We start from the raw sequence: 23,191 nt of genomic DNA on the forward strand, positions 1-23,191 counted from the left end.
CACAGTTGCCTAAACCAGGAGAAAGCCTGGATCTCTCATTGGTTGGAATTCCAGTTCATAACACTGTCTCATGGACAAATTTGTGGGTGAACACTAGTAATCTGTATCCGAAGGAAAGGTTAAAATTTGGAATAGTTAATCCAAGTAATAAATATTACACCTGTGCGCAAAGATGTATTTGCACCAGGAACCAGGGTAGGAAATCATGCTTGTTCAAATGCCACAGACGTAGGTCACCATTCAAAATGCAATCATACTATTAATATAGATGGTATCATAGTTCAGTGGTGGCCTGTTCCTAAAGGGAAAGGATGGTATTGGTTATGTGGAGGAAATGCTTACAAGATTCTACCCCCCAGCTGGAAAGGAGCATGTACCTTAGGTGCTGTAATACCCAATTTTACTATTATCTACAGGTATCCTTCCGGGACCTGGATGAGAAGTTTTTCTAAATGGATTAAGCGAGGATTTAGCCCTATTATTGAACGGCACACTGCATTTCATAGTTTTATAGTAAGTGAATTGTAAATTATAAATATCTCAGCAACCATAGAGAAAATGGAAAATAAAAACATTGATATAATCCAGGCAGAACGAGAGATAACTAGCCTATCTAAGGTGGTATTACAAAACCGAATGGCTCTAGACATGTTACTGACATCACAAGGAGGGGTTTGTTCCATAATCAGTGAAAGTTGTTGCTCCTATATAGACCAAAGTGGCAGAATTGAAACAGATCTGGAGGAAATTTGGAAACAGAGATATTTCATGAAATGGCCATGGATGACACCTCCTGGGGTTCTGAAAAGAAATATGGAAAGGGTTAACTTCATGGTTACCTGATCTCTCCTGGTTGAAGCAACTGGTTGCAGGTATATTGGTGTTAATTATTTTAATATTGATTACTTGTGGTATGAGACAATGTTCTCTCTGGTGTTGTAAATGCTATGATAAATTATGAAGACTGGAAAAGGAGTGAAATTAAGCACCAAGTAGAAACGGGAAATTATTTCAAAAGATTTTTGATGGTAATGGTAATATATAAAATGTTGCAAAAGAATTTGCAAAAGGACAGAAAAAGGGGAGATTTGAAACAAGGGGGACAGAAAATCACAAAATGGAATATATCAACCTTTAGAATCAGTTTTAAGTAATGTTAAGTTTGATGGCTTTGTAACAGTAGCAATGGAAAATTACTAAAGTGCATGATACATAGGAAAAAAAAATAGAGTGCAGCTAGAGAATACACTGAGCATTCTTGTACAAGATAAATTGTTACAGTTGACAGAGTTTTAAGAAAAACAGTCTAGAGGAACAGGACACAGGGATAAGGAGTATCTGGGAATGGCAGGTGTCCAGGATGGGCTACAGTTAAACTAACTGGTAAGTAGGAGGATAGGAGGATTATTATGTCTCCTGTGCTAACGAACCAATTAAACTGGTATGAGCATCTACTGCGCGTGCTCCAAAGGCTGCCAGAAGTGATGAAGATTGTTGGAAGAAGTAAACGACCCTCAGAGACCACCACCACAATTCTGTACGCATGCGGGGAACTTTCTGGAAAATGACGTGATGTACGTATGACCAGGGACTATATAAGGACAGCTTGTGGAGCAACAGGAGACACACGTTAGGAGGAGCTATCCCCGTGTCTCCCGGCGCCGCAATAAAGAATACCTGCTTGTCAGCTTGAAAACTTTGTTGGCAGGTTTGTTCCTGGAGTTTTCTCCAAATCATCAGGGCGCATGAAAATGCAAAGAAGTCTTCAATGGCATTAATACTTTTTTATTATTGAAGTTTGAAAAGAGTCCACCCAAGTGATGTCTTTTCTAGCCAAGTATTTCCTTTTCCTCAGCCTTCCCCCTGTGCTGTTTCACCTTTCAATCCCTCCGTTACTGAGGCACAGTTTGGGCTGACCTGGAGTGCTGTAGATACTTCCATCTCATTTGGCTGTGCTACAGGAGAAGTGAACCAGATGACAAATGTTAGAACCATTCATGATGTGCAGAACGTCTTGTGTTCTGGAGTCCCATGAATGCTTATGCATCGAATTGTATTCAAAACCACACAGCTTCAACCCTAAGCGCAGGGTATGATCGTATGCCTTAATGAGCTGGGTTTACACCAGCATTATCCCATGTTTGCCTGTTCATACAGAGAGGACACTAACAATCCCTTCTGGCAGGTCCAAATAAAACTTTGGACCCTTGGGCTGTGCCCTTGGTTCTGCCCAGCTCTAAGAGTTGGGTGAAGATTTGCCTCTGTGAATTATCTCTTTTTTTGTTGTTGTTTTGTTTTTTGTTTGTTTGGGGTTTTTTCCCCAAATAAATGGAGGCTGTGGAAAATCATAGAACCCCAGACTGCTTTGGGTTGGAAGGGACTTTAAAGCTCATCCAGTACCAACCCCCTGCCACAGGCAGGGACACCTTCCACTAGAGCAGGGTGCTCCAAACCCCATCCAACCTGGCCTTGAACGCTGCCAGGGATGGGACAGGCACAGCTTCTCTAGGCAACCAGTGTCAGTGCCTCCCCACCCTTGTAGTAAAGAACTTCTGCCTAATATCTAGTATAAATCTCCCCTCTGTCATCTCAAAGCCATTAAAACCCTCTCCCACAGTAAGTGTATTAGCAAGAATGATACTGTGGAAATTTGACCAAAAGCACTTAAAGCTGTCTGTAACCAGACGAAGGTGATCTTGGGCTGTGTCCCATTGGAAGGGGACCACACAGCACCTGCAGGGACCTTCATTGCATGGGCAGAGGGACCAGGCATCACTTACTGACTGCTTTCTGAAAGCTGTGGTTTCCAATATTAACACGGACCTCTGCCAAAGCATATAGGGAGGCAAGAGGGGAGAGAAGGAAAAAACACATTTCCATCTGCTGTGCCGATGTCTTTCCCCTCTGCTATTGCAATTGCTCTCATATCTGAGAGGGCTTGGAAGGTGCCAAATGGGTAATAGCAAGGGCCTTGTGCTGTGCAAGGGAGAGAGCTCTGTGGCTCAAATGTGCCCTCGAAGTTCTCACAGCATCCTCTTGCACTCACCTCTGTCCTCACAAGGGTGCACCACATGATTTAAGATTAAATCTAAATTCAGTTCTTCACTTGCCTTTATAAATGTAGGGGGCTCCATCACTGTAAGGAGAGGTCTTGTAATCACTGAAGGGGGTTAATGATTAATTTTAAATATCAGGATATTAAAATTCACTGTGGTTGTTGTTTGCAAAAGCTCGAGTACCAAGTGTGGGTATGAACAACATCTCTGCAGCATTGGTTCATCTCTGCAGCAAGGCTGGATTCACACAGCGTGGCCTGGGCAACATTAACTATATTCACTTCCCTCTCCTCTGCTCTCTTTGAGTCTCGTTGCTTACAGTCTCTTCCCCTATATTCTTTCTCTTCCCTTATATTCTTTCTTTTCCCTTAGATTTTCTTAGATTCTTTTCCTTTAGATTCTCCTAGATTCTCTTCCCTTATATTTTCTTATAGTCTGTTCTCTTAGATTCTGTTATCTTCTAGTATCTTCCCTTAGATTCTCTCATATTTTTTTCTCTTAGATTCTCATCCCTTAGATTCTGTTAGATTCTCTTAGAATCTCTTCTCTTGTATTATCTTATATTCTCTTCTCTTAGATTCTCATCAATTTGCTTCTCTTTTATTAACTTACACTTTCTTCTCTTGGAATCTCTTGGAATCTGAATCTCCCAGTCTCTTCTTTTGTATTCTCTTAGATTTTCTTGGAATCTCTTCTCTTGTATTACCTTACATTCTCTTCTCTTAGAATCTCTTAGATTCTCTTAGAATCTGTAAGAATCACTTACTTAGAATCTCTTCTCTTGTATTATCTTACATTCTCTTCTCTTAGAATCTGATAGAATCTCTCATAATCTCTCAATCTCAGAATCTCTCAGAATCTCTTCTGTTTCATTCGCTTGCATTCTCTTCTCTTAGATTCTCTTGGAATCTCCTAGAATCTCTCAGAATCTCTTCTCTTGTATTATCTTGCATTCTCTACTCTTAGTATATGTTAGAATCTCTAAGAATCTCTTGTATTATTTTACATTCTCTTTTAGAATCTGTTAGAATCTCTTCTCTTGTATTATCTTACATTCTTTTCTCTTAAAGTATCTTAGAATCTCTCAGAATCTCTTAGAATCCCACAGAATCTCTTAGAATCTCTCAAAATCTTTTCTCCTGTATTATCCTACATTCTCTTAGAATCTCTTCTCTTGCATCATCTTACATTCTCTTCTCTCAGAGCCTCTCAGAATCTCTCAGAATCTCTTGTATTATCTTATATTCTCTTTTTTTTAGAATCTGTTAGAATTTCTAAGAATCTCTAGGAATCTCTCAGAATCTCTTCTCTTATATTATTTTACATTCTCTTCTCTTAGAATCTCTCAGAATCTCTTAGACTCTCTTCTCATGTATTATCTTACATTTTCTTCTCTCAGTATCTCTAAGAATTTCTCAGACTCTCTTAGAATCTCTCAGAATCTCTTCTCTTGTATTATCTTATGTTCTTTTCTCTCAGAATCTCTTAGAATCTTACAGAATTTCTTCTCTATTATCTTACATTCTGTTATAATCTGAGAATCTCTCAGAATCTTTTAGAATCTCTTCTCTTTTATTATCTTATATTCTCTTAAAATCTCTAAGAATCTCTTCTCTTGTATTATCTTACATTCTCTTAGAATCTGTTATAATCTTTTAGAATCTCTTTGAATTTCTAAGAATCTCTGAGATTCTCTCAGAATCTCTTCTCTTGTATTATCTTACATTTTCTTTTCTAGGAATCTCTCAGAATCTCTTAGAATCTCTTTTATTAGCTTACATTCTCTTGTTTTAGAATCTCTTAGAATATGTTATAATCTTTTAGAATCTCTCAGAATCTCTCAGAATCTCTTCTCTTGTATTATCTTACATTCTCTTGTCTTAAAATCTCTCAGAATCTCTTTGAAACTCTTCTATTATCTTACATTCTCTTCTCTTAGGATCTGTTAGAATCTCTTATAATATGTTAGAATCTCTTAGAATCTCTAAGAATTTCTCAGTATCTTAAAATCTCTTCTATTATCGTACATTCTCTTCCCTCAGAATGAACCAAAATCTCTCACAATCTCTTTGAATCTCTTCGAATCTCTTCTCTTCTATTATCTTACATTCTCTTCTCTTAGGATCTGTTAGAATCTCTTATAATATGTTAGAATCTCTTAGAATCTCTAAGAATCTCTCAGTATCTTAAAATCTCTTCTATTATCGTACATTCTCTTCCCTCAGAATGAACCAAAATCTCTCAGAATCTCTTTGAATCTCTTCTCTTGTATTATCTTACATTCTCTTCTCTTAGATTCTCTTAGTTTCTCTTAAATTCTAATTGATGCTCTGTTATTATCTTACAGTCTCTCCTCTTAAAATCTATTAGAATCTCTTAGACTCTCTTCTCTTGTATTCTCTTAGATTCTTTCAGATTCTCTTAGAGTATCTTCTCATGTATTATCTTTCTTACATTCTCTTATCTTAGATTCTCTTGTATTCTCTGGTATTCTTTTCACTTACATTCTGTTATAAGAGAATGTAAGAGAATACAAGAGAGATTATAAGGGAAGAGAATGTAAGAGAATGTAAGACAAGACAATATCAGAGAACATACTAGAAGAGAATATTAAGAGAAGAATGGGAAAGAGATTCTTAGAGTCTATAAGAGAAGAGAATCTAAGAAGAAAATGTGAGATAATACAAGAGAAGAGAATCTAAGAGAAGAGAATAGAACAGAATCTAAGAGATTGTAAGAATAGAGAAGAGAATGTAAGAAAAGATAAGATAATGTGAGAGAAGATAATGCAAGAGAAGAAAGGAGAACATAAGAGAAGGGAAGGGAATATGAAAGAAGGGAAGAGACTCTACGAGAAGAGACCTTAAGAGACTATGAGAGAAGAGAATGTAAGAGAAGAGAAGGGAATATAAGAGAAGAAAAGAGAAGATACTCGAAGAGAGGAGCTTCTAACAGAGAATACAGGAGAATGTAAGAGAAGAGAGAATGTATAAGAAAAGAGGAGACAGTGGAAGAGGAGACAATGTAAGAGAAGAAAAGGGAAGGAAATATAAAATAAGAAAAGGGAAGAGACTAAGAGAAGAATCTTTAAGAGAATAGAAGCAAATATAAGAGAAGAGAATGTAAAAGGGAAGAAGAGAATGCAAGAGAAGGGAGGGAATATAAAAGAAGAAAAGGGCAGAGACTGTAAGAGAACGTAAGAGAGGAGAAGAAAATGTAAGAGAAGGGCAGAGATTCTAAGAGAAGAGACTTTAAGAGAATATAGGAGAAGATAAGAGAAGAGACTGAGAGAATATAACAAGATAAGAGAATTGAAAAGGAGAGAATGTAAGAGGAGAGAAGAGGGGAGAATGTGAGAGAAGAAAAGGAAGGGAATATAAGAGAAGAAAAGGGAAGAGATTAAGGGAATATAAGAGAAGGGAAGAGATTAAGAGAATATAAGAGAGTATAGGAGATTATAACAGAAGAGAACAAAAGAGAAAAGAGGGGAAGAGAATATGAGAGAAGTGAAGAGAAAATAAGAGATTATAAGAGAATATAAGGGAAGAGAATATTAGAAAATATTAGGGAATATAGGAGAAGGGAAGGAAAGAGGAAGAGATTCTAACAGAAGGGAAGGGACTATAAGAAAATATAAGAGAAGGGAAGGGACTATGAGAAACTACAAGAGAAGGGAAAAGAATCTGAGAGGTTCTAAGAGAATATATGGGAAGAGAATACATGAGAAGAGAATATAAGAGAAGAGACTATAAGAGAATATAAAAATACAAGAGAATGTAAGAGACTATAAGAGAGTATAGAAGAATATAAGAGAAGAGGCAATAAGAGACTATAAAAGAATATTAGAGAAGACAAGAGAAATGTGCTCCTGCTATAATAACATCTTGATTTTTTTTCCTGACAGCTATTTAATTTCATGAAAAGCAAGAATCTTCTCCTTAAAAGTATACAGACTTTTCCATTTGCATCCTCAGCGGCCTTTCCTCTTCCTCCCATGCCACTTTGCCGTGCTTCACTGCAGGATCCAAGGACCTTGTCCCGTCTGGCTTCATCAGCACACTGCATGCTGGGCAGCATGCATCATCTGCAAGGCTGGGCTTCCTAGAGAGGCTCTGTGATCACCAGGGTGCGACAGAGGCATCAGTAGAGAGGGGTCTCCAGAATTGTGCATTTTGCCTGCATGGACCTTTCTGTTATAGTATTTTCTTGAAATCAGGGCCTTAAATGCACATCTCTGTCCCTGTGGATGGTACCCCAGGCTGCAGGAAAGTGAGTCTGTGGAATAGACTGTGTGTGTTATGGTCTATAAGCACCCCCATCAGCTATGATACATTTGAAGTCTTGTCACTGTAAAATGTTTAGCAGATAATACCCTTTACTGAACTGGAAACCTGCACTAGTGCTGCATGGCTGGCAGGCTTGGAAAGGTAGATAAATTTGGGGCGATGCGCATGAAAGCTCTACATGCAGCTGTGGTTCAGGTGTTATTTTTCTTACAGGTAAATGGCAGAGCAGCCTCAGGGCTCCTGCTGAGCTCAGGGGTCCATCAGCAGCCCCAGAGGAGCTTTGCTTTCAGATGTGACACTTGCTTCTCTGATAAATGACCACTTCAAACAGGTTGAAATCAAAGAGAATTTCCCCAGAGCTGGGTGTTGTTCACACGCGGTACGTGTGGTAGCGAACGTTCAATGTGAACCAGATGCCAGACAGACCTTAGTATCTCAGATAAGCCAGTTTCCTCTTCCTGGCTGCATTAAAATGTGTTCCCCCAGGTGAATTTAACCTCATGTCAGCAAAGCACTTCAGCTCAAGGTACTGCAGGTGAGCTTCAGCAAGGGCACAATCCCACCAGACCCACCAGAGTGTGAGGGCGAGAAGCCCTTCCCATAAGAGAGAAGGATAATTGTGGCTTTGGGGGTTTTCTACAAGGAGCTGAAGAGACCCTCAGCAGCTGTGGGAAATGCCTGCGCTGCCTGGGGTTCTAATCATAGAATCACTGAACAGTTTGGGTTGGAAGGGACCTTCACAGCTCGAGTCCAAACCGCTGCAATGAGCAGGAACGTCTTCAACTAGATCAGGTTCCTCAGAACCACATCCAGCCTGGCACTGAATGTCTCCACCACCTCTCTGGGCAGCCTGTGCCAGTGTTTCACCACCCTCATTGCAAAAAATGGTGCGGCAGACCTACAGTTTATGGTTCTTTCTCCTTCCAGTCCTTGCCTTCTCCTCAGCAGTGCAGCCAGAATCTGGCTCCCATAGGTAGGACAGAGACTCTATGATCCTCTAGTGAGGTTCCTTTTCTCCATGCCTTCTACTCATGGGGAAAGAGGTTACATCTGATACGGACTATAGATGATGCAGCTTTTCTTGAGGCAAGTTTTCTAACTGCAGCCTGTTAGTTGCAGAGGTAGGCTCTCAGAGGCACTGGATTTCGTGCTAGTTCAAAAAAGCCATTTGTTCAGTATACTTCATCCTACATAAATGTGAGGAACTAAATTTCATCACTCCCCATCTACATTTCTGTCTTCCAAGGTGATCTCAGTCAGGCTAGTGGACTTCTCACAGCATATACCATATACATCCACAAATCATCACTGTGGGCCCATCAACATACTAATTCCCTCAAAAAAGCCAGCAGCTCTTCCATGCCTGCCTTCATAAAAGAGCTGGGACCAGCTGGATTACCCCAGAGTCTGTTCCTCTGAAGCAGAGAGCCTCAGCAGACCTGTTTGTCTTGCCTTTTTATTTCACTGCGGATCAGAGTCAGGCTGCCCACCCACATGTTTGTTTTCAGGTCAGCAGCACATCAGGCAGAATACCAAAACATGTTTCTCAGAAAGCAAGTCTGAGCCTGGAGTCTCCCAGTCCATGTACTTATAATGAGTTTTAAGAGTAAGTATCAGTCATTGCCTGAGGAAAATGACTGTGATCTGGCCAGATGAGATATGAGACAGCGATTTCTGTTCACACCTTCCATGTTAGAACCACTTTTCCCCCCTTCAGCTTCCCTGACATAAACATCCTCCCTCTTCCAGTGTCCCAACTACATGGGACAACTGTCATCTGCTGGGGAGATAATGGGATAACCTGGGTGAGGCAAAAGCGCAGAGAGTACAAAACAGCTGTTAATTAGGCTTTAGGGTATATTTGATCCATTTTGCTTTGGCAAACATTGAAATGAATTTCTCTAGTGGGCAGCAATAGCCTTGAGTGGCAATAGCCATGTTGACATCTGGTACTGTCCTACAGCAAGCGGTTCTGGGGAAGGAATGGGCTTAAGTATTGAAGAATCTCAGGAACCTTGGTTAGATTTGAGAGTTTATTTTTTGCTGTGATGGCAGCAGAGAACGGTCAAGTCTCCAAACAGCCACTTTTAGTGATGAGGAAGGGCAGAGAAAGCAGAGAAGGGAAAGAGCCCTCTGCAGGTCAGTGTTTGGTGCTGAGGGCACAAGAGGAGTCATTGCTTGAAGTTTCCTCCCCCTCCAGCAAGGGTCCTTCCCATCTCACTACTTGTCCTCAAGGAAAGTGCACACCTGGAGGAGATCTGAAAAGGGAAAGGGCAGGGAGAAGTTCAGATCCTGCCTTTAAACACCCTCATCCCAACAGCCCCCACCCAGCCATGCCAACATCATCATTGCCATATCCAGTGTGCCACAACACCCCCCCCCCCCCACCCCGTGTATTAACCGCAGATCGTACTGAACACACACTGATGGGACAGGGTGGGTTCTCTCTGTCATCTCTCAAAATGTCTATTTCCTAAAGGTGAGTGGAAATATGTGACCCCTGTTGATACCAGAGCAGCAGACTCTTAAGACTGTTTCCAGGTCATTGAAGAAACTTTGAATAAAGTATACTGGCATCTTCATGAGTTATCCTCATTTTGCTTTCAAAGAATTAAATGGACAGCTACAGAAAAAACTGTTCATGGCTGCAAGGCGAAGAACTGCAGCTCTTCCTGAGGCTGTCACAGTTACCTGATGGATTGCAGGTATTGAGGCTAGAAACTGAAGCATAGTACTGATCTCCAAGGAATTCCTTGTACGTTGTGCCATCACGGAGTTTGACCAGACACTTGGTCAAGTCTTTAAACAGAAGGTCCTTGGTTTGAGACTGAAACATACTGAACCTTTCTTTCTCAATTCCTTTGGTTCCAAACAGTTTCTGAAATAAAGGCACAAGGTGGTATGTAAAGCATAGAAAGCTGTCAAGATGCAGCTTGTACAAGCCTAGCTGTTAGTCCTAGTTCTCCACTATCATCCTGGGGGGCCCCAGCCAAGTTCCAGAGGTTTAGGACTGAATACTCTGTCCGTGTGGTTAGATGAGGGATCTCAGTGGTAGGCACAGTTGTGGCACAACTGTCAAAACTATTATTTTCCATTTTAACAGGTCACTACATCCAGAACTCACGAGCAGATGCTGCCGGTGAGTTGTGTGCCTTAGCCGTAAGTCGGAAGGAAAAGGAGCTGACTTCTCAAGTGCCTCTGAGCAGACCCTGATGGTGGGGGAAATACTAAGGTTTTTAGTGTAAAATCAGAGCTGGTTCATCCTGGTTACATTTACAGCAGTAGCTGTAAGGCTCTGTGTGTGCAGGAAGGCTTCTGTGTTCCTCAGGACTCTGCCTGACCCAGCTGGTTTAGAGACCTCAGAGGAGTTTCTGAAACACACCTGCAAGAGCATATCCTGAGGAGGAGGTGATAACCTCATGTCACACAAGCATAGCATGGCACAGCAACCACCATGATACAGCTGTTACCTAAATGCATATTTACTGAGGTTGCAGAGGAAACAGAGTGGTTTGGAAGGGATGAAGGAACGGGGAGGCTGGGAGGCAAGGCTGTCACCTTGTATCAGTAAATTAAAATCTCCTTGCACTGACTCAGGGAACCTCAGGGCATCGTTTCTCTAAAAGCACAAACATGCTGCATAAAAACAACCCCAGAACGTTTCCACCACTGACGGTGCTACTGACCTCTTGTCTCTCCAGCAGCTCACGGACTCTCTTAGCTTTCTCAGGACGCGTGACCACACCATGGGTAGGAACCCTGGCCAGGTGGCAGTCCCTGTAATCCATGATATTTGCCCGTCGCCCGTCAGTGCACAGCAACTCAAACTGGTCCATCTTCAGATTTTTGGCCCAGTCTTCTTTATTTTTGCCTTTAAAGAGAATTGGTTGGGAGATTCAAAGATCTCGTGCAGCAGAAGAACATCAGCCTCACAACACCTAAGCAAGGCATTTGCTCCTGCTGGAGCACTGCTCAAAGGTAGCAAGGCAGGAACCTGTGGTTATTATTCAGGACCACTTGAATAACTGCATAGCTGAAATTAAATGATAGCTAGCAGGAAAGTGTCCCTGCAGGCAGCTTCTGCTAACACCTGAATTCTGCCTCTCCTGCGGGAAGGGTGAGGTTGACAAGACAAGCAGGTAAAGCTTCCTACTACTTTCTGCACTGGGAACAAAAAGAATGCAAGGAGGGGAAGGCAGCCCTGCCAAGACCCGTTCAACAGAATAACCACGTACCGTTGGTGTTTTCCTCGACAATTGAATGCTTAATAAAGGCCACATTCCCCTCCTCGACCAGACACCTGGGAAGTACAAAGAAAAACAAGTGATGTGGGTGCTTGAATCCTGGCCCTTTCCTGACAGATTTTATTCTGGCTTGTGTCTTGTTTTGTAAAATTACTCTCCAAAGACAGGTCTCTAAGGAGCCATGCCATGGATATTTTCAGGCTATGGAAAACAGAGTCTTTGAACACATTCTGGAGGAAAAACATGCGCCTTCCTCACATGATAAGTAGCCAATTTGTTTTATTGTCAGACAGAAGAAGTTTGGCCAGGTTCAGAATTTGCTTCGCTTTCTGCAATGCTGCCTGAATGCATTAATTGCTTTGTAAAAACATGAACTTGCCCCCAAAAGACTGCAAATCCTGAAGCAGGGTCTCTTTGCTGTTAGAGGTAAATGAAAGAAGATTAATTCTCTTTTTAAATTCGTGCCCCACATGAATTGCTTAGACTTGGCCTGATACTGAGTGGCTGTGTAGGAGATGGTACTGGGGCTGACCTCTGGTCTCTGCACTTTTCAGAGGATGGCTCGGTTTAACTAAGGCAAGCAGTGTTGTAAACAGAGATGGTCTACGGGCAGCACTGTTTGTGTGTCCCCATCTTTTACACTCCTTATTTGCTATGAAAATGTAGCACTGCTGCCAGTGTAGGAGGTCTGGCCAAGACACTTGTGTCTCTCCAGGTTTGCATGGTGACACCAGGACATTGGTTTTATAGAATGGGAACATTTTATATAAATTTGCATGAAGCTGCATAAAGAAAAAAAACATATATATAGCATATGCATATATACGCATATATATAGCATATATGGCATATGCATAATATTACAGACATATGTACCTTCAGCAGTGTAATGGACTTAAAAAGGTCAGCAAATTAGCTTCAGCATAAGGCTGTACTCTGTATGTGATCTACCCATCACTTCTGTCATTAGCCCTACGGTACTTGGGAGCAGCCTGAATGTTTCCACCACCTACCGGAAAGCTCCAGTATATCCATAGTATTTCTCATGGGAGCTGGCGACGCACTTCTCCGGTGGAACCCCACCTGAGCCCTTGCAGAGTCGGCAGAGTCGGGAGTTAGGAGGAGACCCAGGAGCACAGCCCTCACTAAAGTATTCATCTGAAAGCAGAAATAGGTAAAAAATTGACTTTTCCTCGCACTGAAAAGCTGGGTTTTCTTTTAATAATATGTTCTTGTGCTGAATTTGTATTATTGATCACCAGGAGCTGTAAACAGGCTGTGAGAAGGAGCACGATTCAGTGGGCAGCAAATCGCATGCATCCAGTTTTCACTATGAGACCTGTGTCATTATTATTGACAATGAAATGGGGCCTAAAGCTGCATTGCAATAGCCACTATCTTGGCAGAAGAAGAATGGTTTTGCTGCAAACCATTCTCAGCTCAACCAGAGCCAGCCCAAGCCTCCACAGCCTTTATGCCTTTATGGGTTGTCAGAGGTTCATTTTGCAGCATTTGCCAGATCTCTGGGAGAAGAAGGAACAGTGGGAAAGCCAGGCAGGAGAACGGAGAGGCTGAGTCTAAAACTCACCAACACTACGATCTTCCTGCAGTTAGAAATTTCCTTTTAATAATGGTATGATTGATTTGCCTTGGTAGATGGTATTTCCATATTATTTGTGTTGGACTCCCTGTAAATCTCACTGATTGAAAGATGGATGTAGAAGGTGCTTTTGTGAACAGATTCTGAAGTTGCAGAGCAAATGCAGACTTTTACTCCCTTATTTCTCAGGCAGTCAGAGCAGTCCCTTTATGTTTCTCGAATGAAGTTCAGCTTCTCTCCCCTATTCTCAGCCCCTGCCCTCCCTTCTGAGCTTGATAAACCCCCACCCCACACCCTGCAGAAGGACCAGGACCCTCCTACCTGGGGCAGCCCTATATTCTTTTTGGGAGTACGTTTTGGGCTGCTGCAAAGGGAAGGGGAGGGATGCAAAAAGAAAACAAAACCACCTGAAAGCAGCTGATATGCCATATCTTACTCTGAAAGAGTTACCAACAGCCTAAACCTTTGCTCAGTGGAACCTTAAACATCAAAGTCTTCTCCATTTCCCACCTCCAGGTGGGGATCTTGGAGGCATAAGAAACTTTGAAGTTCAGCGGAAGGATGTGAAAACGTTTCTGCAAGCAGATCCCCAGCTTGAAGGAATGGATGCAAAACTCAACTCACCAAAATTGCAGCTCCCCGTCCTGTTGTGAATCAAGCCCATGGGGATGTTCCAGCCAGCAGTTCTCCCGACAGCAGTGTGGCACGACTTCTTACCCTGCAGATTGTTCCATGTGATATCACCGTCAGATTTCTTCACAACAGCCACAGCAAAGTAGGATGCTTTCAGAAGATAAAATAAAGGAGAATTAAGGACTGAACCGAGGATCCCACTATGCTCCCTTAGGAAAACATTGGCTCCACTTGGGAGAGGGGACCTTCCAGTATCTGAAGGGGGCCTATAGGGATGCTGGGGATGGACTGTTCATTAGGGACTGTAGTTACAGGACAAGGGGTAACAGGTTAAAACTTAAACAGGGGAAGTTTAGATTGGATATCAGGAAGAAATTCTTTCCTGTTAGGGTGGTGAGGCACTGGAATGGGTTGCCCAGTGAGGCTGTGAATGCTCCATCCCTGATAGTGTTCAAGGCCAGGCTGGATGGAGTCTTGGGTGAGATGGTTTAGTGTGAGGTGTCCCTGCCCATGGCAGGGGGGTTGGAGCTAGGTGATCTTAAGGTTCTTTCCAACCCTAACTATTCTATGATTCTATGACCTATAGGTACACAGTGGCTCTTTGTGTGGAGACTGGACATTTATTCTCTACTCATGACTGCATATATATTTTTCTACTTATACCCATCGGGACTGCTTTCTGTCCCTCTGTTGGCAGTAATTACCTGGTTCTCCTTCTGCTTTGTTGCACTGACTTTCATCTGATGGAGGGAAAAAGAAGATAGTAGATAAAAGATATGGCAAACCAAAAAAACAGAACAAAAGCAGTGCTTTTGCACCAGCGCATTCCCCACCATCACGACCCAGAGGGGCAGCCCGGACTGTGCTTACCCTCATAGACTTCTCCCATCACTGGAACCAAGCCACACACACCAGCAGTATAGACAAAACCTCCGTCTAAGCTGATAGCATCTGCTTCACCTTTCTGCAATGAAAATGGAGCAGCAGTCAAACAACCCTGTGTGTCCCTAGAAATCAGATTGTAAAAGCAGCACTCGATGTAAATGAGGTCTTACAGCTATGGTGATGTGAGAGACCATCCCTTAGCTTATGGATAGGCAAGGTCTCACTGATGCAGAGGGAGTTTCGATGCGCCCTTGTGCTTGTAGCCACCTGCAGCAGCAGCTCACTTCCCCAGACATTCACAGGCTTACCTGTGTGTCTCTCCTAGCATGCTTCCTTGCCAAACAGATCTCCTCATCTCACCTGCCTTTTCAAGTTCACATTTTGTGCTCGCTTCATAGTACCAACCCAACGCCCTCAGCTGACACCAGCATCCTCATCTGTGCTATGAAATCACTCCTAAGCAGGCAACTGTTTTTCTCTGTATTTTTCAAGATTTGTATTTCACCTTCCTTTTCCTAATAAAAAGTCGCTTCACAGCAGAAATTTGATTTTTATTTAGGAAACCTCAAGAAAGAGCACTGTTCAATAATTTATTTTCTTTTTAAGAACATTAATTGGTGAAAAACTAGTCAGCCCCATTCCCTGTGATGAGGCTGGTTTCTACCCACTGGTTTTTCTCACCACGCTCCCACTATTTTCTTTTAAAATCTAGCCCTGTCTCCACCCCAGCTATTCCCAGGCTGAAGGAAGCAATGCTGCTCTCCATCTGGAAGGTTCACAAGGAGAAGCAAAAAGCCATACCATGATCTTAATGATGCAGTCCCTGGTGTTGTCTGCCACGATGCACTCCACATCCCCGTTGCTCACCACACTCCAGAGGTCACACTTGCTCTTCTCATTCTTGCCTACTGCACACCACCGTGTCTTGTTTTCTCTGCGGTTGGGGTTCAGCTGATCTGTAAAACCAGCAGGGGAAAACCAAGGCTAAGCCTAGAGCCCTGGTGAACAATAAGGCTACAAGCAGGCTACTTTCTGTTTCTTTTACTCATCCATGAAACCGTCTGTACACACCAACCTGCTGCTGCTGCTTACTGCAAGAGGTTCTTGCTTAATAAGCCCTGGCTGGTGTGAATAGAAGGGGTGATTCTTGAGCTGAAGGATGCTCAAAACCCCATATACAGATCAGAAAGGAGAACTTCTGCATAACACAAACCATTCATGCAGATTCATGTCAGCTGAAACATCACAACCACTAAACCACCATGCATTAATGGTACTCAGTATTGCTACCTACAAGATATTTCACATTTTCCAGACCTCACAGCCTAGACAACCACGAGACTAAGACCAGGCTGAGCTGGAAAAGTACAACCTAGTTATGTTTACATGGAGTGGCATCTGAATAGTCTGTTTTGATGCTACAAAGTCCGTGCACCCTCTTCCATAAAAGCCACAGTGGCTGAGCCTGGCACAGAGATCTCTGAGCAACTCTACATTTTAAGTGCGTTTTGGAGGTCGTTTGTGGGATGTTTGACTTCCAGAAGTCCAGGTAGGACATCAATAAAAGCTTGATGAGTCTAGATGGGAATAAAGCGCACTGTTTCCCTCAAGCGGCCAATACTGGACCTGGCGTCCTGGGATGTTCCTCTTCCATCTCAGAAATGGCTTTTCTAAGCAGCAGTTTTGACTATGCCAAATCTCTATCACCAGCTGAATAACCATGGGCAATTTCTGTAATCGTACTGAAGGGAGAAGGGGTAGAGTGCGTGTAAATTCTCCACCTTTGTTGGTGCGATGATGACGTTACTTTGATTTTGGAATCAACAAATTCCTTTTGTAAGCAAAGTTTGTGAAGATGGTGTGATTTTAATGATAACACCTTTCACAGGAAATCTTCTGCAGAGGATACTTATCTGTTTTTTAAATAATTGTGTTCCTTTTGCCTAGTTGTATTTGCTGATGCCATCTCTTCAACACAGCTCGCACTGACACAACACTAGTGTTTCACATCCTGCCTACCTTTCTGAATGCTCTGGATGGCAGTGTAGTACTCAAAGCCCAGGTAGAGTTGGGAATCCATCAATGATGGGATACGCTTCAGCTGGACAGCAGAGTCTTTGAAAAGCAAGTCTTTGAGGGCTGGGTCCTTCTTGCCAGGTGGCCCAAAGAGATGGAAGGAGCTGCTTGTGCCCACACCAAATCTTTCCTGTATTGAGGGAAAATAATCTGCAAATGACTGTACCAAAGCTCTTGGAAAGCTGGAGAGAGCAAGCAAAGTCAGAGGACAGAAGCAGGGATTCTGGGGGAAGGAAAGGAGAGCTTGACAATACCTGAGCTTTTGAGAGGAAGTTCCAGATGTCATCAACCTTGCTATCATCTCGAGCCACAACAGCATGAGCAGGAACCTTGGCCCAGTGACAGGCTTTGTAGTTGTCCACAGGCTGACGGCTGCCATCCAGACACAGAAGCTCATACTCATCCTTCTCATCTGGGGCATTTTCTTGAGGAAGAGAGGAATTGTGAGTTGTATCACCATGAAAACAGACAGAAAAGTCAGCCTGGGCAGCTTTGTAATGCTACCAGGTTGCTTTAGATAGATCTTGAAAACCTTCAAGAACAGAGAATGCATAGCTGTATTGGGTAACCTGTCCCGGGTAACCTGTCCCACTATTTGATTGTCCTCAAGGGGAAAACATTTCCCCTTCTATCTGGTCCAAACCTCTCTTATTTCCATTTATGATTATTGTCTCTCATCTTTCCATTGTCCACCTCCATAAAGGCTCCATCTTCTTGCTAGCCTCCTTATAAGTACAGGCTTATAAGGACAGGCAGGCTGTTCTGAGGTCCCCCCAAAACCATCTCTTCCCCAGGCTGGTCAAGCCCACCACCCTGAGCATCTCCTCACAGGACAAGTGTGCCTGCCCCATGACCATCTTGGTGGTTCACTGAGCTCACTGCAGGCCCTGGGCATGTCAGGCCATCTTCCATCTCCCAGAAGTTAGTGAACTCTTGCTGTGGGCTGTACTCCCTCTAAACTCCCTCCCCGAGTTACGGGTGAGCGTAATTGCCTTACACCTCTTTTCCTGTGTTTGCTGTGATAACAGTACAGCTGGCCCTGCAATGTGGTACTGATGATAGTATCATTGAACTTAAATCAAGCAGATCTTCCTTCTTCAAAGAAGCAGGCCCAAGAAGAAAAAGTGGACCCCACCATCATCATATTTCTCACTAACAAGGATGAGTCAGTTGGCAGTGTGCAAACCAGGTTTCTAACGATGAAAGAAGAGGTTTAGGGCAAACCTGGAGAACAATGAAAGCCTGCACTGTGTAGACTAATTGCAGGATAGAGTAGCAGCAAGAGGTTGGACTAAAAAGGAGAGAAACAAGTGATCTTGCAGGCATACCTTGAACAGTTGTGTGTTTCACAAAAGCCACATCTCCTTTTCCATCTTTCAGACAGCTGCAGGTGGGAGTAACACAAGAGATGTTAAAAGCCAGCCATTGTAACTCCCTATCTACTGTTTCTGCAAATTACTGCAGCACAAACTGCAAATACAGAGTAATGGTTTTCCTCCCAAAATCCTATGCTGGCAGGGAAGAAAATGTAATGGCAAAGTAGCAATGCTCAAGAAGCCCAGTTAGACTTAGCACGATGCTAATGCTGTGTATTCTTAAGTCTGTGCAGAGCCATGCAAGGCAGCTGCCTCTGTCATCTCCCACTAGCTGCCTGACAGTTATTCCTAATTGGACCTTTTATTACCAGGACTCCCAGTTGTGCTAGAAATTCAGTTACCTCAGGACCTCTGGTTACAACATAGCCCTCCCTAGTGTAACAAAAGCTGGTATGAATAACAAAAACAGGGCTAGAATATTTCCCCAAAGGAAAAATAACTTTCACTCACTGAAAAGCTCCCGAATACCCAGAATAAGGCGCTGTGCGGGAGCATTTGGTTTTGGAGTCCCCCTTGCACTGACGGCACAGTTTTTGTTCAGTGGTGGCACCAGGCACGCAGCTGGCAGAGAAAAAATTGGCCACCGCTGTGGATGAGAAAGAAGCAATGGTTAGTCTAAGATCCACTTGTACAAGGACCTGGAAGGGAGGGGATGCACAAAGAATGCCAATGGCTCTATTCCTCCATGAGCCATCTCTGGACCTCTATAGAAGATCAGGCAACATCACTTTCACTGTACCACCAGCTTAACTCCAGCCCATCTCTCTCACTGTTTCCCACCTCACCTTGCTCAATGGAGCCGGAGTCTTTGCCTTCCCACTTGATGTCTCCCCGGCGGAGGAGTGTCCCAATGGGGATGTTCCAGCCAGCAGACCTGCCCAAGCCTGTGTGGCATGAGGTCTTGCCCTGCAAGTCATTTATTGTGAAGCCTGTTCCTTTCTTCACAACTGCCACAGAGTAGTAGCTGGTTGTGGAGCCTGCAGTGTAGTAGAAAACAGGAAAGCAAGGAAATAGTGGGATTTAGGAACATTTCAAATCCTGCCAGACCCCCAGTTTCAGAGCATAAAGTGCTGTACTTCCAAATAATCAGCAACATAGTCTTCCCATTTTCTTAGGGGTGAGCTACACTGCTGATATCAAACCAACACTGAACCTCACAGCTTGCAACAGTAAGCAACCTGGAAATACTATCAGTCACACACAAAATGCTTTGCCACTGGGCAGACATTAGACTTGCCCATAGTTTTGTAAAGACGCTTCAACAAGTCTTTTTGGCAAATCTTCTTTGGCAAGTCTTTTCTCCAATGCTGTTGCCCACTGAAGCATACATGTAAGCCTTGCAAGACCAAAATTCCATGTAGTCTTCAAAATTATACATAGTCCATCACATGCTACATATAAATAAAATTACTGAGTTTCAGGGGCAGTAGAGACCACATCTTTTGATTTAGTATCAGTGATTTCTTAGCTACCATGTTGGGAATGATTCTTCCACATTGCTTTGATCCTGAATATTGTGTGGAAACAGGCTGAGCTCCAGGGCAGAGGTCAAAATTGGCTTCAGTGACTTTCATTACAGCTAACATCAAAAATGGGGAACCCACCACCCTTTTCCCTCTGGGATCTGTGAGCCAGGGGCAATATCTTGGGCACACAACACAAATAACATGGGAGCTCTGCATGTGAAGAACGGCCCTTGAACTATCAGTTTCTTACCACCACTTGGCTTAAAAGTACTGCATGAAAATGTACCTCCATTTTGTGCGTAGACCTCAGCAACAATGGGCTTCAGCTTGTAAGGGGCAAGGCCTGCCTCAAAAACTTGACCGCCGTCCAAGCTGATGGCATCTGCTTCATTATTCTAAACAAGAAGAACATTTCAGTCAATAAACAAAGAGCAGGGACACATGAGGGAAAAACACTTGCCCAGAGTCTCCCTTGCATCTGTGTGGGTGAGTCCTTCTCTACAGGGGGATCACAAGTAACAACCAATGACCCAAAGGAAACTCCAACCTTCTCCAGGTGTAACAGGCTGCTGAAACATCCTCACAGTGCCCAGCACAGATGCTGCCCACTCACCGAAATGGCTTTTATGCAGTCAAGGTATGTTGCTTTCTGCAGGCAACTCAATGCAGTGTTCTCTTGTTGCATGTGGTCCCTTAGGCTATTGCATTTGTTCTCTTCAGCTGAGGATATTGTGCACCATCTGATGGTGGCCTTGGGGGGAGCAGCAAAACACAGGGCTGTAGAAAGAACCAGAAATTAATAGTCTCAGAGAGGTAGAATGACAACAACTGGAGAGAAACAGCATCTCTGTGAATACAAGATCTCTGGTTCCCTGCAATCATATCCTTGAGTGGTGGCCGGATGCAGGATCTCCCTTGCAAGTCTCCTAGGTCATTTTTTCTTGCCTGATATGTACACCTTGAAGCACACCTGGGAGAAGCATTCCTGTCTCTGGGTAATGTATGTCCTGGAGAGAATAATGATTCAAGCAGCAACATCCACAGGAGTAGAACAAATCCACACGTTTCAACAGCAATCAAACTCAAGACTTTGCAAAAACAGGGGAAAAAAGTTGTGCACTGAAGCAGAGTCTTTACAAATAACCCCAAAGGGAGAGCAGCTCTGACCTGGCCAGACTATATTCAGTACATCACCAACTTAGTACATCGCAACTCGGTACATCACTAAGTGACCTTGGCAGCTAGATGATCTATTTAACTGTCTCTTTATATCTCACCTCCTCCACTACACTTGGTAATAGAGATGCCATACCAGCACCACAGTCCTCTCTTCTAAGAACCCCCCCAGTCAGTAAATGCAGCTGACTGGCTGCTCTAGGAGACTGAAGCATAGCAAAGACCTCAGGTGGAGGTCTCACACCCCCTTTAGTTGCGGTTAAAGTATGTGGCCAGCTTGTGCTGCACACGTCACCCTAACTGTGTCCTTTTCTGGCAGGATTGTGCACACCAAGAGGTGTCCGCACAGCTCACTCTCTCCAAACCCTTGATGGCACATTTCATTCAAGCACCTCCATACTAACCTGTGCTACAGAGCTTTTGGGCAGCCTCTGTGCTCCTTCCATGCAATGGAGGAGGAATTCTTCACCATTAAAAAGACATTGCGTGCTAGTACTCAGCAAAGGTGCTTGAGGACTTCCTGATGCCAGCGGCACAGGGAGCACTTCCCACCAGAGGACATTTATCACCACCACACTTTATGGGGGATGCCTACAGCAAGAAGGGAACCCCTCTTTCTAGGCAGTGGTCCCCAGGTCAGGTGTAGATGGCAGCAGTCTCCTTGCCGTGTCTACCTGCCCATTGCTTGCCGAAGCTGTGAGCAGGGAGAGAAGCAAAAGAATGGCTTCAAGCAGAGCCAGCTCTGCAGCAGCACAATTTAGGCATGAGACAGAGGGGAGCCTGAGGAAAGTGCAGCCACAGCAGTAGGGCAGAGCAGGGAGTGTGCGGAGTCTGTTGTATAAGCTCTATTTTATTATCACTGCCCTCAGGTTTAACCCAACACACATGCAGGCTTAGCAGGCAGGTCTCCCTCTGATTTCTCGTTCTCACTGGCTGACAGAGCTCTTCTCCCTACTCCTCTCCCAGTACAGCAGTGGCAGAAGGGTGACTTTTCCCTTTGCCCCACAACAGCAGAGGTGTGGAGCCTCTCCGGAGCAGTCTCCTCCCTGGCCATAGATGCCAAGCATCCCTTCTCCTTGCCAGCTGGGTGCTCAGTAGCTTGCTGTGGGGAGCTGAAGACCTCTATGGGTTGGCCCAAGGAAAAAGCTGGCTGTCATTAATGCCCAAAATACCATCCTTGTTGACATTGATCCACAGCTGCTGAAGCAAGCATCGCTTTACATCCTGGCTTATACTTAACCGCTGCCTGGGTCTGGCACATGCTGCAGCTATAAAACAGCTTCATCTAGGGGAGAGCCTGGGGCCCCAGGAAGTTTTGGCTCTTCCTTTCCCCCAAAACTGCTTTCAGCAGGCACTTACCCACTATCCCGAAGGACAGCACAGTGGAGAGTATGAGTTTCATACTTGGGCAGGGAGTCAGGTGCCGTGGAGGGGATGCAGTATCCTTGGTCACAGACCGTCCCCTCCAAGTCTGTGATGGCTCTGGAGCTGCTTTCTCCCCCTTTTATAGAAGAACAGCCCTGGCTGTGTTTGCAGAAGCAATGACCTAACACTGTTTGTTCTTCCTTGTTTCTCAATAGCTCCTAAATCGCCCCCCTCCCTGGATCAGCCCATTTTTAGGAAGCCTTTCAATTTGGCACTGAACCCTTCTGCAGGCGGGAGTCAGAGCAGGGCAAGGTGCTTTTCATTTTCCAAGGGGCTTCAGATGGAAAATTCCCAAGTTGTGACATCTGAATTCCTCTGCAGGCTGAAACGCTGCAGGAGAGGCTTTTTTTGTGCTGGCCACCCCCTGCCTTGCACAGCCGGATCTCTCAAAGTCCCTGCTGGATCCAGCCCTGGGTTTTTCATGCTTGCCAGTAACTGCTGCTGTTGTGCCTGTCGCCCTTTGCCTTGCAGCACACTGAGTGCATTGGCAATGGTGTTGAAAGCCAGTAAATGATCCTTCCACATGATCTGGTGAGCTCATTGCACAGACAAGAAGGGTCAATGGCAGTGAGCAGCGAGCTCAATAAATGCCCTGCAGCCACCAGGAAAAACTGCACTGCAGCTTTGTTAAGTTCTCGGGATGAACCTGGGAAGAAGTGCTGAGATTAGCAGTCACCTTCCTCTCCCTTCCTCTGCAAAACCTCTCCACCTGATTGTACCACTCGTGATTTATCTCCCTGCAGCCAGGACCAGTGGGGCACGGCTTGGTTTACAAAGGTCTGCCTTTGTGATACTGTCCCAGGCTCAAATCTGTCTCGAAAAGGGTGTCCTGACCTTTGCTGCAGGCTACAAGACCAGCTTCTGGTTGACTTTGGCAAATGCACACTAAATAAGAGTCCCTGCACCACATCAGTTAACCCACAAGTTCTAACAGCATCCCTAGACAGCACTGGGGGCTGGTCCACCCA

The 23,191-nt window shown here is 44.0% G+C and overlaps 1 protein-coding gene across 1 annotated transcript; it reads right to left on the bottom strand.

Moving 5' to 3' along the window:
- Positions 1–9,361: 9,361 nt before the first annotated feature.
- TF (transferrin) lies at positions 9,362–22,284 on the bottom strand. The gene is made up of 17 exons (XM_065675192.1): positions 22,158–22,284; positions 20,236–20,399; positions 19,909–20,017; positions 18,942–19,133; positions 18,607–18,742; positions 18,109–18,164; positions 17,035–17,204; positions 16,724–16,910; positions 15,506–15,660; positions 14,690–14,783; positions 14,524–14,559; positions 13,811–13,969; positions 12,600–12,744; positions 11,578–11,642; positions 11,029–11,213; positions 10,034–10,220; positions 9,362–9,600 (listed from the first exon to the last, which is right to left on the bottom strand). The coding sequence occupies exons 1-17, from the start codon at positions 22,198–22,200 to the stop codon at positions 9,563–9,565; spliced, it is 2,121 nt and encodes a 706-aa protein (XP_065531264.1). The 5' UTR covers positions 22,201–22,284; the 3' UTR covers positions 9,362–9,562.
- Between the last annotated feature and the right edge of the window lie 907 nt (positions 22,285–23,191).

This window comes from Lathamus discolor, chromosome 3 (assembly GCF_037157495.1).
Source record: "Lathamus discolor isolate bLatDis1 chromosome 3, bLatDis1.hap1, whole genome shotgun sequence".
Classification (NCBI taxonomy): Eukaryota; Metazoa; Chordata; class Aves; order Psittaciformes; family Psittacidae; genus Lathamus; species Lathamus discolor.

Coding starts and splice junctions, on each gene's coding strand:
- TF (XM_065675192.1), bottom strand. CDS start 22,200: ATGAAACTCATACTCTCCACTGTGCTGTCCTTCGGGATAGTGG. Junction 14,784..15,505: donor ACTGCATCATTAAGATCATG/GTATGGCTTTTT, acceptor TTTTCATTGCAG/AAAGGTGAAGCAGATGCTAT. Junction 11,214..11,577: donor TGTCGAGGAAAACACCAACG/GTACGTGGTTAT, acceptor TTCTCTTTAAAG/GCAAAAATAAAGAAGACTGG.